General features: G+C 36.5%; 1 protein-coding gene across 10 annotated transcripts in view; it reads right to left on the bottom strand.

Moving 5' to 3' along the window:
- Positions 1–22581, bottom strand: part of HECTD1 (HECT domain E3 ubiquitin protein ligase 1) — a 93781-nt gene that overhangs the window by 62660 nt on the left and 8540 nt on the right. For all 10 annotated transcript variants that reach the window (XM_025918556.2, XM_086709975.1, XM_086709972.1 and 7 more), the window contains exons 3-9: positions 9183–9417; positions 5509–5736; positions 4269–4550; positions 3902–4172; positions 3064–3140; positions 2880–2978; positions 121–235 (exon numbers count right to left, since the gene is read on the bottom strand). In XM_025918556.2, the coding sequence (XP_025774341.1) occupies positions 121–235; positions 2880–2978; positions 3064–3140; positions 3902–4172; positions 4269–4550; positions 5509–5736; positions 9183–9417 (1307 nt within the window). The remainder of the gene's footprint in view (positions 1–120; positions 236–2879; positions 2979–3063; positions 3141–3901; positions 4173–4268; positions 4551–5508; positions 5737–9182; positions 9418–22581) is intronic.

The raw sequence follows: 22581 nt of genomic DNA, 5'->3' as shown, positions 1-22581 counted from the left end.
TTGACTTCAGAGAAAAAACTCATTTATATAATGTTAATATATATATAAAAAGCTATGTCTGTAAAAGTGAAGCTGAAAAGTAATAGCAGATGGCTTAAAGACAAAGATTTTGCCACTCACCTGGAGACTGAAGAATAGCTACTACTTCACTGTGGCCCCTTTCCCGAGCTTTATCTAATGGAGTCTTCCCATCTTCATCTCTCAGATCTGGGTTTGCACCATGCCGTAACAGAGTCTAGAAAAGTAAAGCATTTAATTTGAATATAAGAACTGACATTTTATTTCTTCAATATCCAATTCTGCAATCATTAGACTGTACCCAAGGATTTCAGATTCTCATAATTACTTAAAGCAGGCACCAACTCAAATCACTACTTTTTTGCATATATCACCTTAAAAGTGGTCTATCTATATCTTGAAAATATTAGAGATTAATTTCACTTGGTTATTAACAACTCGAATGAAGTACATTCACATGTGAATCTATCATCTTCTCCATCAAACTCCTCCTCCCAATATTTTTTAACGCAGAGGTCCTAGTGTAAGTTTGTGACACGGTAATTTCCTCATTTCCTATGCAGTACCAATTACCAAGTTAAATCAATTCTCCTTGAACAAACTACAAAATTTATGTCTTAAATACTAATTCACCCTATTCACTTTTTTTTTTTTAATGTTTATTTTGAGACAGAGACAAGAGAGTGCAATTGAAAGAGGGGCAGAGAGAGAGGGAGAGAATCTCAAGCAGGCTCCACACTGTTAGCACGGAGCTGACGCAGGGCTCAATCCCACAAACTGAGATCGTGACCTGAGCTGAAACCAAGAGTCAGACATTTAACCAAATGAGCCACCCAGGTGCCCCTACTGTTCACTCATTTTTAATGGTCACTGAACTCTCTCCCTAGCAGACTGTAAGTTCCAACAGAGAACACATCTCATGTTTTTCTTATCAGTCTCAGAGCTGCAGTTTTTTAAACTTCATCATGATGTGATATATCTGACAAATAAATGAATACATACACACATCTGGAAAGTATGCAGTACTGGCTAAAAAATCCAAACTGCTGGGGTTTGAATCATAATTCAGTATTTTACCAAATCTAGGATGCCACAGATTATTAGATACATCATTAATTACCACTAAGAAATAAAAAGATGCCAGTTAAATTGTGGAACATGCTTTCCTATTGCTTGGGTTTTGAATGTATTGAAAGAACTTTCTTAAAGTTAAGATTCTTTTCACACATTACTTGGACAAACATAAAAAAGAAAATATAAATGAACTATAAGGTATTATGAACCTTCCTCATATTCTGAGCACAATTCTTCATAATTAATTACTTTTTGATTCAAAATCAACAAGATCTGTATTTCTACAAACAATGCTATCATCTGTGCCATAAAGAGCATTAATGATGCAGCATTTCTGAGTGCTCCTCTATCAGACAGGAGTCTTTACTGAAATCACTAAATCCATTTCACAGTTTTTGTTGCATGAACAGGTAATGATAACTATGCTGCAATTTCTATCCGGTCAACAGCAATTATACAACATTTCCTATTTAAGAGATGTGAAAATGTGTATGGAGGGGGAAGAGGGAAAGTGGCAGTGTATCACAGAATCAATTAAAACCAGAAGGATCTATGAAGATTAAATGATAAGACATGTTAAATACCTAAGACACTGGCTAGCACAGAGTTAAGTGCTCAGTACTACCTATCATATCATTATTAGTAATAGCAGCTATTGCTCACTGTAGGCTGATGTATAACCAAGACAGGTTAGGGTTAGATACAATTCATTTGGCTCTTTCTCTCCCACTCAACCACTCATAACTGCAAAACAGTACAGGTCAAAAGAAAACAGGTCAATAAAAATTTCTTATTATCCTTAGAAGCATCAATCTCTCTAAAAACTAACCAATTCAAATTGACAGAATTTGGCCTTGAAGAAAACACCTTTCCCAGGTTAGAAAGTGAAGTTGTTATCCCAAATTTTCTGATAGTGTAAAGACAGTAACAGCAACTATCATTTGAGCATCTACGATGTGTTGACTACTACACTGTTTTTCATGTATTTTTTTTCTAATTACAACAATAATCATGCTATGAATATACATACATTTAATTGATAAAACTTCACATCAAATTTTTGCTGAAGTGCTAACAATCTTTTTACTAATAAGTTGAAACTTGAATCCAAGTGTGCCTGACTTAGTAGCAGACTAACATTACACTGTGTCAAATTACTTCACATTATGAATTTTCTAGAGACCTAGATCAGTCTCACATTTGGTTCAATTCAACCCTTATCATTTGATTTTGCTGGACCTCAATTTCTCTCCTAAGTGTAAAAAGAACTTTCCAAGGTCCTTTGCTAACCTAAGAGTCAAAAATATTATGATTCTTCAGCAAATAAGTTATTTGCTTTAATGATAAACAAAAATAACACAAATATGTACAAGGTTACTTGGTGCCAAGAGTAAGAAAGAAAAGACAAAGTGTTTAGCAACAGGTGACTGGCTGAATAAATTTGTGGTATATCTACATAGGGTAAGTATACACATGTAAAAAAGTTACCCAAATGCTAAAAGGAAAAGGACTTCAATATATACTATTAAATGAAAAAAGCATAGATCAGTGTATGTAACACGCTACATTTTGTATAAGGAGGGAATAAGCATATATATTTGTTTGTATCTATGCTACGAAACACTAAAAAAATAAAAACACTTACTTATAATGAGCAATGGGGAATGGAGTGAATGGAGATGGCATGGAAGCATGACTTATCAGAATAAAAGTTTTTATATCATTCTAATTTTGGAACCACGTAAATGTTAAATATGAAATTAATAATTTAAAAACCTGGATTTTACCTTTGCTACTTGAGGTCTTCCAAAACATGCAGCATAATGTAATGATGATGACCTTTGACCCCTATTAACATCAGCACCTCTTTCACAAAGAAATTCTACCTGTAAAATTATGAAGAATCATAAAGTTGCCTTATTAACAGTTCTATCTTTGATTTAAAACACTAGCTTTTATTTATCAGCTTACCATTTCCTGAGTTCCAAAAGCAGAGGCCCAGTTTAATAGAGTCTGACCCACATCATCCATAAAATTTACTTCAAAGGCTGGAAGTTTGAAGGAGAAAAATAAGTTTTTAAAAATCTAACAAAATCACACTGAACTTCTCTACAGTGGGAACCATTTCAAAACTGTTATTAATAACCACTAACCACAAAATCCAGAGCCAATTTTAAACACTTAAGTAAACCGTACAGTAGTAAATAACCCACAAATTCTGCTAAGAAAAAAATATTCTAAAATGTTTAAGCCACTGAAGATTCACCAGGCTGTAAGCCTTAAAAATAAACATAAAGTAAGAAACAAAAAACCTAAATATATAACACAACTCAACAGGATACAAGTTTCCTTTACTCATTTCATTTACTCATTTAATAGGCATTTACTCTGGTCTTACCATGTACCAGGCTGATAATTATATACATGGGGAGAGAATACAGAAGTGGATGGCCATTCTATTATCTGGCTCAACTGCTAAAACTACTGTCCATAATCTAAAAACTAGAAATTGCCCATATAATTCCTTATCTCACACATTTTTCTTTTTATATTTAAAAAAATATTTTCCGGGGTGCCTGGGTGGCGCAGTCGGTTAAGCGTCCGACTTCAGCCAGGTCACGATCTTGCGGTCCGTGAGTTCGAGCCCCGCGTCGGGCTCTGGGCTGATGGCTCAGAGCCTGGAGCCTGTTTCCGATTCTGTGTCTCCCTCTCTCTCTGCCCCTCCCCCGTTCATGCTCTGTCTCTCTCTGTCCCAAAAATAAATAAAAAATGTTGAAAAAAATTAAAAAAAAAAAAAATATTTTCCGACCTCCTGTGTCAATTGCATCTATAAGTGCATCGGTATCTTTACTTCGAATACAGTCTATAAGCTGCCGATGTGAGCGCTCCCCGGAGCTATCCAATCTGCGAAGTCCTGGGATTCTGCCTGTAGATCCAGCACTAGACTTTGGCAAAGCTTTTCGTCCTTCAAATAATAGCACCAAGAGAAGGTCAACCAAACGCATGGTATCAAGCACACATCTTTCATCACCCTGCAATGCACTTTCAATTGAATCCGGAAGTTCTGACCTCAGGAGATCCTAGAAAGGGAATGGGAGAAAAGTTCAATATATTTGCATTATACAAAAACACTTTTTCTGCAAGATTAAAAATCAAAGATTCAAAAACACTCTTACGTGTGTGACTACTGGAGAGCCTCTGCAAAGTGTTGAGAGCAGACTTACAATTGTCGACACCTGGTTACTCAATTTGGAATCTGCAGCTGTGGAAGGCGCTCCTGTAGTGCTGCGACCTGGTTTACAAGCTGATGATGGTCCTGATACAGTACCACCAGCAGCAGCCATGCGTGATAACAGCTCCTCAGTTAATCCATGCTTTGCTAATGGAGCTGGGTCAACACCACGACGGGTAAATCGGTCTGCTAGTGATGCAAAACACCGCAGAGCTCCATCTGAAACCTAATGATGTAAAGAATATGCATATGGATAAAATTCACCTAAAAAGGGCTAAAGGTGAGTACTGCTTATTTCATTACTGAGAGTATATGAAAGGCAGCTACAGAAAGGATATAAGGTCTAGATTTTAATCCTGGCTCCACATTCTGCTAACTCTATGACCTATGGATGTTACTTAACTGCTTAACGAGCTGTTTCCTGATATGTTAAATGGGGTAATAGTATTTATAATTCACTGTCCAAGCTTAAATAAGATGATATATATGAAGAATCCAGATAGGCAGTGAAAGCTCAATAAATACTATTATTATGAACAACTCTGCCAAAATAACCAATGAATAACCAAAAATAACTAAATGGAATGGTAAAAAGGTATTTAAAAGTCCAGTTCTATTTCCTAAAGTATGCTCATTCAAAAAAATTTTACACATATAAGATTTTAAATGCTGTGTTATTTTATTTTACTTCAATGAGAACTACTTAAGTCAACAAAATTGTGCTGAGTCATCAAATCACACTGAGTATAAGGTAGCTTTAAAAAATTATATATTTCTGAAATGTTTAAATTTTACAAATAAACTCATCATGTTTGTAATTTAAAATGTTTGGGGGCTCAGTTGGTTAAGTATCTGACTTTGGCTCTGGTCATGATCTCACGTTTTGTGAGTTCGAGTCCTGTGTCAGGCTCTCTACTGACAGGTTGGAGCTCAGAGCCTGCTTTGGATTCTGTGTCCCCCTCTCTCTCTGCCTCTCCCCTGCACTTGCTTGCTCTTTCGCTCTCAAAAATAAATAAACATTAAAAAAATTTTTTAATAAAAAATAAAATGTTTCACTGCCGAAACATAAAAGGAATACCATATAGAAATATAAAATGAGAAAAAGAGAAAACAGAATTACCTCTACTTCATCACACTATAAAATCACTTTTTGAATACAAAGTATACAACAGTGATTTATTTACCTGATGATCCTCATGTTTTAATAAACTAGACAGAGATTCCACACAAATTTCTAAAGAAGAATCTTGAGGTTCCATTTTGCCACAGAGTCTTGATACCACAGCCATGGCAGAGTGCAAGGTATCTTTATGAACCAAGTGTCCGCTGTCACGAATGAAGGTAAGCACACAATTTAAGCCACCAGCCTCGAAGACTGCTCCTGACTCACGAGTACATATCAGTTCTAACACCTACAATTAATTAACAAAAGAATACAGTAAGTCCAATTTTAATTTTCTAGCATCACAGAAAACATAATGTACCCTCTAAATTACTTAGTAGCCATACTTCAAAAAGTAGAGCAAAATGAAGTATTATATTTAATTTAGTCTAATACATGCAAGGTGTCATCATTTCAAGTGTTATCAATGTTAAAAAATTGATAGATTCAGGGCGCCTGGGTTGCTCAGTTGGTTGAACATCTGACTTCAGCTCAGGTCATGATCTCGTGGTTCATGAGTTCAAGCCCCCCACACATGGCTCACTGCTGTCAGCCTATCAGCTGAACTGACTTCAGATCCTTTATCTCCCTGTCTCTGCCCCTCCCCCTCTTCACTCTCCCCAAAATTAAAAAATTTGATATATCTTACATTATTTTATGTATTAAGTCTTCAAAATCCCATGTAGGTTTTATATTTATAGCACATCTTTGTTTGGGGTAGCCACATTTGAAATGTCCTATATGGTGACCACGTTGGACACTATTGGTTCAGAGGCTAAGGACTATATAGCAAGCTAAGCAATTAAAGTAACTAAGCAAAAGTTTATAAAGGTCCTAGACATTTAAAAAAAATCATTAAATGCTTGCTATTACATTATTCATCATCCTCACACTTACTCTAGGAAGGTCAAAACATTAAAAACCAACTTTGATTTCTAAATTATGTTGATGTTTAAGGAGTTTGGGTAGAAGTAATGAGTTAACAGAGTCCACAGATCTTATGAGCATACCAGAAATTTAGACTATTCTTTAAGCAAGAAAAAAAAATTTTTTCAAGCAAGAAAAATATTTTCAGCATAAAAATAATATGATCAGGTTTCTAGTTAATAACTGGGAATGCAGCACAGAAAGAGTGTAGAGGCAAATGCAAAAAAAAATTCAAGCATGAATATTCAAGACAGGATGAGAGCTTAACTAAGGCAGTTAACAGAGACAAACAAATGGAAATAAATCAGAAAAGCACTTGATTATGAATTACATGTGTGGAGTGGATAAAGTACAGGTTTCTGTTTAGAGTGACTGGGTGAAGTTGATCACAATTATCAAAATAACTGTATCTGTAGTGAAATATCATGAATTCAGACATCTAGCTGGAGTTGTCCGACAAGCCTTTGAAAATGGAGTCTAGAACTCAAGAGAGGTCAGGCCTACAGATAAGAATGTCTGAATGGTATTGATGTTAATAGATAAGACAGTCTAGGCAAATTTACATAGTTTTAAGAAGGTAAAAAAGAACCTTATATAATATCACCACTAAAGAATAAATCAGTAATAATAATCTGCAAAGGAAACAGAAAAAGGGAGAGGAAGGTGTAAGAGACAAGAAAGAATTTGAAAATATGAGTCTGTGAATAAACAGTGGAGTAAAATAACAGACCTGAAACATGAAGTGACATGATCAAGAGACTGAGAAGAGAAAAAAAGCTCTAAACAGGAAAACATATACCTCTTCCTCCGAGGCTACAGACAGAAATAAATCTACAGATGAGGAGGCAGAAAATCAAGACAGTAACACCTACATCCGCAGCTCTCAAAGTGGAAAGAAGACATTTTTAGGAATCCTTGAAATAAAAATTTTTTCCTAACACTAATACCATGACCGTAATTATTTTTTTCATTCTCACTTTCTCGGGAATATACAGCGGAGTTTTTGAGAAGCTGTATGTGATATAGCAACAGACTGAATGCCAAAGTAGGTATAACGATCCACCTGTCTTTTTTTTTTTTTTTTTAATGTTTATTTGTTTTTGAGAGAGACACAGAGCATGAGTGGGGGAGGGCCAGAGAGAGGGAGACACAGAATCTGAAGCAGGCTCCAGGCTCTGAACTGTCAGCACAGAGCCTGACACGGGACTAGAACCACGAACCGCGAGAACATGACCTGAGCTGAAGTTGGACGCCTAACCAACCGAGCCACCCAGGTGCCCCCCACCTGTCTTCTATTAAGCCAGGCACTACCAAAGACATACAAAAATGCTTAACAATGCTACTGTTCTAATTTTCTATTTGTTCAAGAAATAATTATTTTCATTAACAGGGGCACCTGGGTGGCTCAGTTGGTTAAGCCTCTGACTTCGGCTCAGATCATGATCTCACCGTTTATGAGTTCAAGCCCCACAACAGGCTCTGTGCTGACAGCTCAGATCCTGGAACCTGCTTCGGATTCTGTGTCTCCCTCTCTCTCTCTCTCGGTCTCTATCTCTCTCTGCCCCTCCCCAGCTTGCTCTCTGTGTCTCTCTCAAAAAATAAAAAAAAAATTAAACTTTTAAATGTATGTTAACATATGAGTTTGTTATTTTCAGATAAATATTCTAAATTTTTGTTTTAATATCTAATATAGTAAATATAAATATATAACCTACATAAACAAAAGCTCTTTGAGGGCCCTTCAATAGTAAGGCTTATAAAGTGATCCTGAGTAAGTGTGAAAACTGCTGACCTAGGGCAGCAAGAATCAAAACAAGAATGAAACAGGAATCATAAAAAGAAAATCATACAAAATCTAAATGTGTTCATTAAGTACATCTAATAAAGCCACTAGCCCAGTACTGGTGCTTTTAAAATCACAAAGTTTATAATTAGTCCCACCAGGAATGAAAACAAAACAGCTAACTCTAAAAGAAGTATAGCAAAATGGTTAGGGGCACCGTGGTTCAGTCAGTTAAGCATCCAACTCTTAAACTCAGCTCAGGTCATGATCCAGGAGGGATTGAGTCCCAAATCAGGCTCTGCATTGGGTGTGGAGGCTGATTAGGATTCTCATTTTCTCTCTCTCTCTCAAATTAAATGGAATGGAATGGAATGGAAAGGAACAAGGAACAAGGAACAAGGAAAAAGGAGAGGAAGGAAGAAAACTAGTTAAATCCATGGGGCCTAGAACCAGACTTCCTAATGTTCATATTCCAAATCTTCAAATTTTGACTGTGCCACCACTTGTATCAACCCCAGTGAAGTTACTCAACTTCAGTATGCTTGAATTATTTGAGAAAGTAGAAATGCTGATGTTAGCAGCACCTATGTCATATGAAGTTGTCATGAAGGTTTAAATGAACACATGTACAGTGTTCAGTACAATGTCTGACTCCAAAAGTTAATGTTACTTGTGGTTGCTGTTATTACTATTTTCAGAGAAAATCATTTGGCTAACAACAGGGATAACCTATCTCAAAATGATTGTGGCTACCAGAAACCCAAGAGCCAGCACAGAAGCGCATGAGCAGTGAGTAACCCACAATTTTCCATCAAAGATAAGATTTCTTTCCCCAAACCACACAGGATCTTCTCCAGTGCCACAAGGACCGTGATTTCCACTGCTGTCAACCACTCTCAAAGAATAATGAAAGAATTTTTTTAGCAAAATATATTTTTTATTCTCTAAGTGACCTTCAAATGGGCCAATAAATAACAAAGACTTACCTTTACACATTGTTCAGCTAAGTCTCTGCTAGTCCTGTTATTAAGTTCGACCACAACTAAACGATTACAAAGTGCTTTTATAGCTCCATCAACCCCAACAATCCTTCGGGTGCATTCTGCAGATACATCCAGGTAGTATGTGATGGCACGGGCTGTCACCTCTAACACATTGTCCGGAGCACTTTCATCAAGAAAAATTTTGCAGAGGGCTGGTAAGAAAGTGCGAGGAGGACATCTGTAGTGAAAAAAAATCATATTACACCTAGAATTATTAAATTCTTCACATCAAAATATTAACAAAATAATAAAAACTGTAACATAATACAGCACGTTTTATACTGTGTCTGCATGTGTATTAGGCAGTATTTCTCACAATGCTTTTGTTTCTATAACAATTCTCACATGCTAATTTCATCACTGCTGAAAATATCAAGTTAACAGTTTAAATAAAGTAGCAGCATTATCTTGAAACCCCGTTAAAAAAAATTCCTACTCAATACTCAGCTCGAACATCAACTCCTCTGTAAAACCTTCCCTAACCTCTTCAGATAGCTAAGTGGTACTTTCATGTTCCTAAAACCTCATACAAACAGTGCCCATGCTATCTAATCTATCATTTTATTTCCTTATTTACATTAAAAGGTCCTGAAGGCCAGGAACATCATTCAATTCCTGTTTTATGGGAACAAGTACTGATTTGGGGTTTAACAGACAAGGGAAAAACATACAACTTTGTAATCTTTCTGGTCCAATTTCCCCATTTGTAAAGCAAAGATAATATCTAAAGAATACATACTTTATATGGATGTTACAAAAATTAAATAAAATTATATAAACACTTAGCTCAGTACATTGTAACCATATTAAACTAATTAACTTTAGCTCTCCCTCCTTCCTATGAATAGTCTAATGCCTGCTAATATAAACCTGCATAAAACAGTTTTATCAAAAGTAGAATTTGTGAGGTACCAATAATATCCCCTATATTTTATCAACACTTAAAATATGAAAGACCATGATTCACATTTCATAGAAATCTCAGTTACATGAAATCAAATACATCATTCTAACTTCTCTGCACAAACTAAGCTTTAAATGGATTACAGATAACACAAAAGGTAGTGTGCTCTAAATGTTTTAGTGGAATTACTTTGTCCTCCAAATTTTTGTGTGCTTACCTTTAAAACTATCTGTATGAACATCAAAGCAACTCTACTCTTAATCTGCTTAGATGATCTTAACTTAAGGAGTCTACCAGCAGGAATACTACCAAAGATTTCAGAAGATCTCTTACAGAGGCACCTGGATGTCTTAGTCTGTTAAGCATCAGACTCTTGATCTCAGCTCAGGTCATCATCACTCAGTTCATGAGATTGAGCCCTTCGTACTGCTCTGCTCTCACAGTGTGGAGCCTGCTTGGGATTCTTTCTCTCCCTCTCTATCACCACTTCACCCTCTCTATCTCAGCCCCACCCTCTCCCTCTATGCCCCTCCTCTGCTATCACTCTCACTTCAAAATAAATAAGCTTAAAAAAAAAAATCTCTTGCATTCCATGATTGACCAGTCATTGATTAAACACAGGTGGTTTTTATTAGTCCACAACACTAGCAATCTCTGTCACACAGTCACTTGTAATCTTCCTGAGCAGGAAATGCTCTGAGGCAACATTATAAGAGATAGTCCTCTAGCTCTCAGGTAAGATCAGAAGACTGACTAGCATATCAGAATCTTAAAGCACTTTTGCTGCTGTCTACCTATGCATACGTAGTAAACTGAAGAAATGAAAAGAGACTATAAAAATGTTAATACTATTGGGGAACAACATAGTCTTTTTTTTTTTTTAACATTTATTTTGAGAGGCAGAAAGCATGTGAACATGTGCGCATGCACACGCAGGGGAGGGGAAGACAGGGAGAAAGAGAATACCACGCAGGATCTGCACCATCAGCACAGAGCCCAAAGCGGTGCTCAAACCCACGAACCATCAGATCATGACCTAAGCTGAGATCAAGAGTTGGACACTCAACTGACTGAACCACCCAGGCTCACCCAACAACACAGTTTTTAAAACTATTTTTTTCTTTAGAAAACAGTAACTTTTGAATAAAAAATAAGATGCTGAAGCAGACAGTCCTTGATTCAAAGGACAAGAACTGATCTACCACATGCTTTACATTAAAAATTTTAATTATTCATCTTTCTTACCCAGTACAAAAACTGCCCACCAAAAAATTAACAGAAAACAAGTGTTTAGTGTAACTTTTCTATATTTCATGTGGAAATGTAGTATTTGCCAATTTGGGGACTATATTCCCTGCTGTGTCCTCCAAAATATGACAAATCTTCTGAACAAGTATGGGTAGAGGACAGTTAAAAAAAAAAAAATTCTAAACATAGGTTCTCAGATTTTAACTGTGATCAATTTTATTACCAAGAGAAAAATAAAGATGGTCAGAACACATAAGAGCTTACTTTATGTCAGGTAGAGTGAAAACCTGCTTCATGAACTTTCTAAAATTATAGTACAGAACATGGGCTGTACAAATGGGCAGAAAAATAATTCTTTTTATGGCTCCTTACTTTTTCAACAATGAGAAAGTACTTAGGCATTTTCATATATAAAATCACTAATTTTTTAATTTAGAATCAAAGCAGGGGCACCTGGGAAGCTCAGTTCATTAAGCACCCGACTTTGGTTCAGATCATGATCTTGCAGTTTATGAGTTTGAGCCCCACATCAGGCTCTGTGCTAACAGCTCAGAGCCTGGAGCCTGCTTCAGATTCTGTCTCCCTTTCTCTCTGTCCCTCCCCCTCTCATGCTTGCTCACTCTCTCAAAAATAAATAAACATTTTTAAAAAAGTGTTTAGAATCAAAGCAAATTACAAAATCTCAATACAAATCAACTATAAATTGAGCAAAAAGGCAGGGAAAAACATGCCAATATTAATTATCTCTAAAAAGCACAAAACAGTTGAAAGAACTATACTTATATTACTTAAAAGTTCATAATGAACTAAAAAAAATCACTAACAAGTATTTTTTTTTAAAACAAGTATTGTTTCTTAACATACTCTACTGGTTTTCCTGCTTTAAAACAACCATTGTAATATTAACATGTAATACCTTAAACCTGTGCCTTCAGTTGTTGGTTAGGGATTTTTTTTTAACTTTTTTTTTTTTTCTTTTTGAGTATAGTTGACCGAGAATTTTTTTTTTTTTAATTTTTTTTTTCAACGTTTATTTATTTTTGGGACAGAGAGAGACAGAGCATGAACGGGGGAGGGGCAGAGAGAGAGGGAGACACAGAATCGGAAACAGGCTCCAGGCTCTGAGCCATCAGCCCAGAGCCCGACACGGGGCTCGAACTCACAGACCGCGAGATCGTGACCTGGCTGAAGTCGGACGCTTAACCGACTGCGCCACCCAGGCGCCCCGACCGAGAATTTCTTAATATCATTTTCAGAGAAACCCTATCTTGATAGATAATTCAACTTGGTCGTTGAACTCAACCTCAACTTTATGGTTATCACAGGCACCTTAAAAAGAGCATATCCTAGGGGCGCCTGGGTGGCGCAGTCGGTTAAGCGTCCGACTTCAGCCAGGTCACGATCTCGCGGTCCGTGAGTTCGAGCCCCGCGTCGGGCTCTGGGCTGATGGCTCAGAGCCTGGAGCCTGTTTCCGATTCTGTGTCTCCCTCTCTCTCTGCCCCTCCCCCGTTCATGCTCTGTCTCTCTGTCCCAAAAATAAATAAACATTGAAAAAAAAAAAAAAAAGAGCATATCCTAAACAAAACTCCTGCTTTGTTCCTCCACTCCCAAATCATCATCTTTGTGATTATTACAACCATTCAAAAGGCCAAAAACCTAAGAATCATCCTTAGTTTTTCCCCTATTTTCCTCACATTACACATCCAATCCATAAGTTAAATCACACCAATTTTCCCTCTAAAATATATCCTAAATCTGTCCACTTCTCTCAATCATCTTTTACAAGCCAACCTCAAACTCTTGTTTGCTACTATTCAAATAGCTACTTAGACATCCACATAAGATATATGCCTAGCATTGGGGTGTCTGGGTGGCTCAGCCAGTTAAGCATCCAACTCTTGATTTCTGCTCAGGTCATGATCTCATGGTTTGTGAGTTTAAGCCCTGCATCAGGCTCTGCACTAACAGTGCATTCTCTCTCTCCTTCTCTCTCTGCCCTTCCTGCGCTCATGTTCTCTCTTTCAAAATAAATAAACATTTAATAAGATAAAATAAAACTTTACTTCATAAAATTTGACTGGCCACAATAAAATTAATAAACTTTTAAAATTAAACACAGAATGGGGCACCTGGGTGGCTCAGTTGGTTAAGTGTCAGACTTCGGCTCAGATCATGATCTCACGGTGGGTGAGATTGAGCCCCACATCAGGCTCTGTGCTGACAGCTCAGAGCCTGGAGCCTGCTTCAGATCCTGTGTCTCCCTCTCTCTCTGCCTCTCCCCTGCTCGCTGTCTCTCTCAAAAATAAATAAACAATGAGAAAGAATGAAATATGGCCTTTTGTAGCAATGTGGATGGAACTGGAGAGTGTTATGCTAAGTGAAATAAGTCATACAGAGAAAGACAGATACCATATGTTTTCACTCTTATGTGGATCCTGAGAAACTTGACAGAAGACCATGGGGGAGGGGAAGGGGGAAAAAAAGTTAGAGAGGGAGGCAGGCAAACCATAAGAGACTCTTAAAGACTGAGAATAAACTGAGGGTTGATGGGGGTAGGAGGGAGGGGAAAGTGGGTGGTGGGAATTGAGGAGGGCACCTGTTAGGATGAGCACTGGGTGCTGTATGCAAACCAATTTGACAATAAATTTCATATTAAAACAGTTCTTTTAATTATATTAAACACAGAATTATTCAACCCCCCACCAAGAAAATAAAGAACCTAAAGCTGTACACACACACACACACACACACACACACACACACATATACATATATACAAACACTTCAGGACACAAAGAGTTTCTGATGAGAATAACAAAAAATTACCAAGAAAATTCCAAAATGAATTCAATCACTCATATTTTTTTAAAGTATATTTTTTTCATTTTTTAAAGTGTATTTATTTATTTTGAAAGAGAGAGAGGGGGGTGCCTGGGTAGCTCAGTCGGTTAAGCCTCCAACTTCAGCTCAGGTCATGATCTCACAGTCTGTGAGTTCAAGCCCTGCGTCAGGCTCTGTGCTGACAGCTTGAAGCCTGGGGCCTACTTCAGATTCTGTGTCTCCCTCTCTCTCTGCCCCTCCTATGCTCATGCTCTATCTCTCTCTGTCTCAAAAATAAATTTAAAAAAACATTAAAAAAAAAAAAAGTTAAGAAAGAGAGAGAGGCAGGGAGGGTGAGAGGGCGAGAGAGACAGAGAGAGAGAGAGAGAGAGAGAGAGAGAGAGAGAGAGAGAGAGAGAATCCCAAGCAGGCTCTGCACTGTCAGCACAGAGTCCGATGGGGGGATCAAACCCATGAACTATGAGACCATGACCTGAGCCAAAATCAAGAGTCAGATGCTTAACTGAATGAGCCACTCAGGTGCTCCTCCAATCATTCATATTTTATTCCTGTATTTCTAATACAGACCTTATTTCTGTATGAACACATACTTGAGGTACATACAAAACCATGCTGGGCAAATATAAACATCATTTTAAAATTTCCATTCCAGGGGCGCCTGGGTGGCGCAGTCGGTTAAGCGTCCGGCTTCAGCCAGGTCACGATCTCACGGTCCGTGAGTTCGAGCCCCGCGTCAGGCTCTGGGCTGATGGCTCGGAGCCTGGAGCCTATTTCCGATTCTGTGTCTCCCTCTCTCTCTGTCCCTCCCCCGTTCATGCTCTGTCTCTCTCTGTCCCAAAAATAAATAAAAACGTTGAAAAAAAAAATTTAAAAAAAAAATAAATAAATAAAATTTCCATTCCAATTTCTCTTAAAAGATAAAAATCAAAATTTAGAAACCTACTCATTCATTGCTCCAAGGAATGAAAATTTGTAACATTATCTTCAATTGGATTTTCCTACAATAAACTGTAAAGTTCAAAACAACCACAAGGTCCTCTATCAAATGCAGTACCATTTTGAAGGTGGTTCTAAGAAGATAATTATATACAAACACATTTGGTCAGATTTCTAAAAATAATTAAATATTTCAAACAAATGAGGAAATTTTGATTTCCTTTTATATATAATTGTGAATTCAAGACTTCAAAAAAGTTATCAGACAAAAATGTACAAAGATTTCAGTGATATGAACTATATATATCTAATAACAAGGGCATAATTAAGTATATGACATAATTGTATGACAGGTTATGAAGGTTTTATTAAGGTACTTACTGAAAACTTATGATACAAATATTGTTTAACAGAAATATAAAATAAATGAAAAAACTCATAGCCATTAGTGTTTGTGTAAAAATATCCTGAGAAAAAACTAGAGGAAAAAGTTAAAATGGCTTATTTCTGAATGGTGCAGTTATAGATAATTTCTCTGAAAATTAGAGAAATTCGAAGCTTCTTTAAACTCTTCTGAATTTCCCAAATTTCTCATTCTCTAAACTTTTCTGATTTTTTTTCAAATTTTTGAAACAAACGTATTTTGTAATTCCCAGAAAATAAATTTAAAGTTTGGGACAAGTCAACTTCACTAAGCTTATCACAGCCTATTTCTCCCAATGATTGCAACCAAAAACCTTGGACAAAACAAAAAAAGCAACTGAGACACCTGGGTGGTTCAGTCGGTGAAGTGTCTGACTCTGACTCTTAATCTCAGCTCAGGTCATGATCTCACGGTATGTGTGTGAATTCAATCCTGATGTCAGGCTCTGCGCTGAAGGCACAGAGCTTGCTTGGGATTCTGTCTCTCCCTCTCTCTGCCCCTCCCCCACTTGTGTTCTCTATCTCACAAAATAAACTTACTGGGAAAAAAAAAAAGTATCTGAGGACTCTGAAAAGTACACAGCAGATAGACTGGATAGGAAGTCAAAACTTAAATAAAGACCCATGATGGAAGTGAGTTTCAGGGGCTTTTTCCTTTCCTCTTTTCTTTCCTGGTTTGACCCCTGGATGAGGCAAGTCCCCAAACTATGTAGCAGGAGCACAGAACAAAAACTCAGAACCAAGAAAGAGGGTCGTTGTGAGCCAGAGAGTGTGAGGAAAAAGTACTGAGGCTTTTTCTCCCTGCCTGGCCCAAAGGCTAGCCTCAGAGTTAAGCCTCAAACTAAACCATGAATGACACATCCACAGTGCAGTGGAGGTGGCCTGAGCATCTAAGGCCCTGCAGAGAACTGGGAACTAAGAAAAGGAGCCCCTGTGGTCAAAAGAGCATGAGAAGAATCCTATTATCTTCTTCTTTTTTTCTCAATACTTTCATCTGGGGGGTAGTCTAGTCTAGTCCCAGCACAAGGGGGAAGAAGAATGGAGGATGGGGGTGGGAAGAAGTGTAGCTGTAACATCAAGAGAGTCCCAGTTTCAGAACACTAGTAAAAAAGGGCTCTGGGTAGCCAAAAGATACAGGGGAAATCTCAGAAGAAAGAGCAAAAAAGAGGATCCCCAACACAAATCCTAAGCTCACCTCCAAACTGCACAGTGGAGGAGAGGTGAAGAACAGCAGCAAAGACTTTGACAACTATGACATAATCCACCATCCAAATCCCAGATTATACTAAGAATGACACATGTACAGAGTAGACCAAAACACCATAACAAAGGCTATGAAATCACGGACATTGGAACCACCACCTACAAAGAGCAAGACAGAACTTGCAGTCTAAATCTAACTGGGTTGACTACATACCAATATAAAACAACAAAATCAACATTATCTCCAGAGGATTTTTATAAAACCCAGAATCTCACAATATCCGAAATATCTAAGGTAAAATCCAAAATAACTTGAAACACAATCAGTACAATCTGATCTATCCAACTCAAGAAAAAAAGACAGCCAACAGATGCAAGCCTGAGTCAATCTGGATGTTAAAATTACGAAAGAGGATTATAAATCAGCTTTTATAGCTATACTCTACCAGGTAAATGTGAACATTCTTGAAATGACTGGAAACAGAAGTTTTCAGCAGAGAAACAGAAAATATAAAAAAGAATCCAATAAAAGTTTTAGAAATAAAAAGCACAATTTGTGAAGGGAAAAAACCTTACAGATGGAACAGAGAGTAAAAAGATTGGGAGAAAAAAAAGGAAAACTCTCAGGAACCTGAGGAAGCATTATCAAAAAATGTAACATTTGTGCCACTATTGTCCTAGAAGGAAAGGAGAAAAAAATAGCTATAGAAAATAGATTTGAAGAAGCTTCCCAAATTTGGTCAAAGACATACAGATTCAAGAAGTTCAGTAAACCTCAAATAAGACAAATTCAAAGACAACCATGCACAGAAAAAATCATTATCCAATAGCAAAAAGCCAAAGGCATATATTTTTAAAAACCTTAAAAAGAGCAAGGGAAATACAACACAAAGAAACAAAGATTAGAATGAGCGCAGATTTCTCATCAGAAACCATTAAAGTGAGAAAATAGTGGAATGATATCTTTAAAATGCTGAAAAGAACTCTCAACCCAGAATTTTATATCCAGCAAGAGTATCTTCACAGCATGAAGGCAAAATAAAGATATTCTCAGATGAAGGAAGACTAAGAGAATTTCATCAGTAGCAGACCTCCCTAAAAGAAATACTAAAGAAAGTTCTTCAGAATGAAAGAAAAGAACACCAGAGAGATACATGGAACTTTACAGGAATGAAAAAAAGAAATATATACATAGGTAAATATAATAGATTATTCTTCTCCCATTAACCTGACTGCTGAAAGTGAAAATTGTAACAGAGTATCTTGAGATTTTCAATGTATATCAATTTAAAACACATAAATATTAGGGGTGCCTGGGTGGCTCAGTTGGTTAAGCAGCCGACTTCAGTTCAGGTCATGATCTCAGAGTTCACGAGTTCAAGCCCCACACTGGCCCTGTGCTGACAGCTCAGAGCCTGGAGCCTGCTTCAGATTGTGTGTTCCCCTCTCTCTCTGCCCCTCCCCTGCAGGTGCCCACTCGCACATGCTCTCTCTCTCAAAAATAAACGTTTAAAAATATATATACATAAAGGGACAGAGACAAAACACAATAGCTAAGTTAAAATATAACACTACAAAATATTCTATACTTTGAAAGACAGGAAAGAAAAAAAAACTGAACAAAAAACAAATATTCAAACATTATACATATATCCAAATACACTAAAAGTTATATCAAATGTAAATGGTCTAAATTCACCAATTTCAAACAAGAGACTGTCAGGTTGGATTTAAAGAAACACAAGCCAATAGCTCAATAGAGCACGTGACTCTTAATCTCAGGGTTGTGAGTTCAAGTGCCACAGTGGGCGTGGAGCCTACTTAAAACACACACACACACACAAGCCAACCATATACTGTCTACAAGAAACCCACATATATACAAGGACATAAATTGGTTAAAACTGAAAGGATGGGAAAACATAGACTAAACAAACACTATCAAAAGAAAGCTTGCGGGGTGCATAGCTGGCTCAGTCAGTGAAGCATGTGACTCTTGATCTTAGGGTTGTGAGTTTGAGCCCCATGTTGGGTGTAGAGGCTACCTAAAATAAAATCTTAAAAAAAAAAAAAAAAAGCAAGCAAGGTTGAGTGGCTATAGTTATAGAAGACAAAATAAACTTTAGAACATGGAAAATTACCAGAGATAAAAAGAGTCTTTTCATAATGACAAAAGGGTTGATTCACCAAGAAAACAATCCTTTTAAAGACACCTCAAGGCTTCAAAATACTGGAAAAACAGAAATAATGGAAGAGAAATACTTGGAGATTTCAACACATGTCTTTCGGGAACCTATAAAACACATGGACAGGCAATCAACAATATAGACTGATCACCACTATCAATCAACCTGACCTAATATGACACTTAGAGAACATTCCACCCAACAAGAGCAGAATATACATTCTTCTCAAGTGCATGTGGACAAATCACCAAAAAACAGACACATGGGCCATAATACAAACCTTAACAGATTTAAAACAATTAAAAAAATATAAAGTATATTCTCTGACCACAACAAGAACACAAAAATATCTGGAAACCCCCAAATATTTGTAACTTAAGCAACACTTTTAAATAACCTATGGGTAAAAAAGAAAGTTCTAAAGGAAGTTTTTAAATTTTGTGAGCCAAATGAAAAGAAACAAAATCAACTAAAGCGAAAAGAGGAATTTATTATTAATTGCTTATATTAGACAAGGTCTCAAATTGTAACCTAAGCTTCCACCTAAGAACCAGAAAAAAAGGACAAATTAAACTTCAAACCAATGCAGAAGGAACTAATACAGAACAGAAATCAATAAAACTTAAAACAAGAAAATATAAAAAATGTACTAAACCAAAAGCTGCTTCTTTGAAAAGATTAATAAAATTGGTAATCTTAGTCGGATTGATCAAAAGATAAAAATTACCAGTCTCAAAATGAAAAAGAAAATTATCACTAAATACTGTACAAACATCCAAAGGATAAAAAAGGAATACTACAAACAACTCTATGCCCATAAATTCCTTCAAAGACATACTACCAAAATTCACTCAAGAAGAATTAAGTAACCTTAACAGTCCTCTACTACAGAAAGAATTAGTTAAACATATCAATTTATTCCTACGGATTGTGTTGTTGGTGTTTATTTAAGAAATATTTGCCTAACCTAGGGTCACAAAGGTTATCTCCTATGTATTCTTCTAGAGATTTTATAATTATACATTTAACATTTAGATCTATGATTAATTTTAAGTTTATTTTTGTGTAAGGTGTGGGATATGAATCACAGTTTTCTTTTTTCCATGTGGATACAACTGTTCTAGCACCATAAAAAACAAACAGACAAAAAAAAACTACCCTCTTCCACTGAACTGCCTTTGCACCTTTGTTGAAATGAGGTGTCCCTGTACATGAGTCTATTTCTGAACTATTCCATCTCATCAATCCATTTAGCTTTACATCAATACCACACTGTTTTGATTACTGTAGCTATAGAACAGGGATTCAAATACAGTATCATTAGTCCTCTAACTTGTTTTGGTTAGCATAGGTCCTTTGCATTTCCATGTAATTTTGAAATCAGTTTCCCAATTTCTGCATCTTGTCAGATTTTTCTCTAAGAATTTCAGAAGAAATGAAAATTCATATTTACACAGAAATCGGTATGCTAATGTTTATAGCAACCTTGGTCATAATGACCAAAACTAGAAAAACCATTTACCTTCAAGAGGTAAATGGATAAACCACCTCTGGGATGCATCCATAAAATGGTACTACACAGCAATGGGAAGGAAGGAACTATTACACACACAGCAACATGGATGATTATCAAATGCAATATACTACATTTACATTTGAATCTGAAGCCAGATTCAAAGGCTACACAACGTATATATGATTCTACTCATACAACACTGTGTAAAAGACAAAACTATAGCAGCAGAGAACAAACCACTGATGGTCAAGCACTGGAGTTGGGGAAGGATTTAACTTCAAAGGTACGGCTCTAGGAAACTGCTATTCATTTCGACTGTGGGTGGTGGTTACATGGCTCTGCATTTGTCAAAAGTGGAACTTTACTGTAATTTAAATATATTTAAGAAAAAAAATAAAGATCATGCATATAATAATCACAGACCTCCCTGAATAGCACTAAAAGTATACACCTATGGTATAAAATCTTATTTTCAATTAAAGAGTTTTTCAAAATTTTACTTGCTAAATATTTGTCTCTTACTTTATGGGTAGAAATTACATTTATACAGTGTATTAAACCTAGTACTATACTATAATACCAACCTATAGACTCAAAGGTCTATGTTTCTTAACTAGGAAACATTAGGATTACTCATCTATATGGAACTGTCAGACCAGTCAACCACACCAATGAGATTAAGAAACTTCAGATGAATCCATATTTAAGCAATGGTTTCCAAAATGCTACCTGCAATCTCATCAGAACCTTTCCCTGATGAAAAGCAGAGATAAATAACTTAAAATAAGAACAAGTTTCATGAGGTTCCAAAGAGAAATAATTTCCCTGGGCACTGTAATAGTTTTTATACTATATCATACTCTTTTTCTAGACTGCATCACTTGAATTTTGGCCAAGATTTCTTAAGATTTACAATATAAAATTTAACTTTAAAAAAAAAGGAAGTTATGTATAGTGGCAATATGTTACTGACTACGGTTTGTAAATTCTCCATTTCTTTTATATAAAACTAAAGTTTAACTATAAAAGTCTAATAAATTTGGTTTTGTAAAGATAATAAATAGCATCTTTTAAGTCCTTTCATCTTTTATTTTATTAATTTTTTTATTTTAGAGAGAGAAAGAGTGTGAACAAGGGAAAGGGGCAGAGAGAGAGAATCTTAAGCAGGCTGCATGTTCAGCATTAAGCCCTATGCGGGGCTCGATACCATGTCCCTGAAATCATGACCTGAGCTGAAATCAAGAGTCAGACATTCAACTGACCAAGTCACCCAGGTGCCCCAAATCTTTTATTTTATTTTTGTCCCTGTCCCAGCTTTGACACTGTGTTGCTTAACTAAAAATAACTCATGGCACGGCAGTTGAAAATTATGGCCTTCCCTCTCAAAGAAAAAAGGAGTAAAATTCCAATATGTAGACTTGCTTTTCTCCAGTTAAAATACACACACAAATCTGACTGCAATTCATCCAACAAATATCTCCTGAATGCCTTTTTATGCCAAGCGTTGTGCTAAGTGTTGGGGGGTAGGAGAGAAAGATGAACAAGACAGTGCTAAGCTCTGAGGAACTCAAAGGTCTAAAATTTTCTATAAACTGGAAGAGTTGGCTTTTTTTTTTACATTTTAAGGCGATAGACACTTTGATAAACAAAGCTCACTGAAGATCATTATCTATGAGCCCCCTAGAGCCCAGGGATAAGAACCTTAGAGAATGGTTTTCATCTTCCAGCGCTTCTTTCTGCTATCCACTGAAAAGAAGTATATAAACACCTGATTTCTGTAAACAGAAATTACTTAACTTTTCAGGATTATACATAATTTGGTGAACATTCTCTAATCAAGAAAGCATCAGCTGTGGGCTGATCAAAAAAGTAATTTCACTTCCCTGTTACTCTACCATGAGGTAGATGAGAACAGGAGTTAATATGGAAAAGGCAGGTACATAAACACAGAGAGGTAGGGAAAATACATATTGATGCTGTCATTCTTTGTACTACAGAGAATACAATGCTCCTTCTCTTGCATGCTTACCAACTAATTTCATGACTCCGTAAAGTACTTTTTTTAGGCATTTTAGGCCTAAGTGA

The sequence above is a fragment of the Puma concolor genome, chromosome B3 (assembly GCF_028749965.1).
Source record: "Puma concolor isolate L17-30 chromosome B3, mPumCon1.1.hap2, whole genome shotgun sequence".
Taxonomy (NCBI): Eukaryota; Metazoa; Chordata; class Mammalia; order Carnivora; family Felidae; genus Puma; species Puma concolor.
The sequence above is the reverse complement of the archived record's forward strand: the minus strand, read 5'-3'. Positions and strand labels throughout refer to the sequence as shown.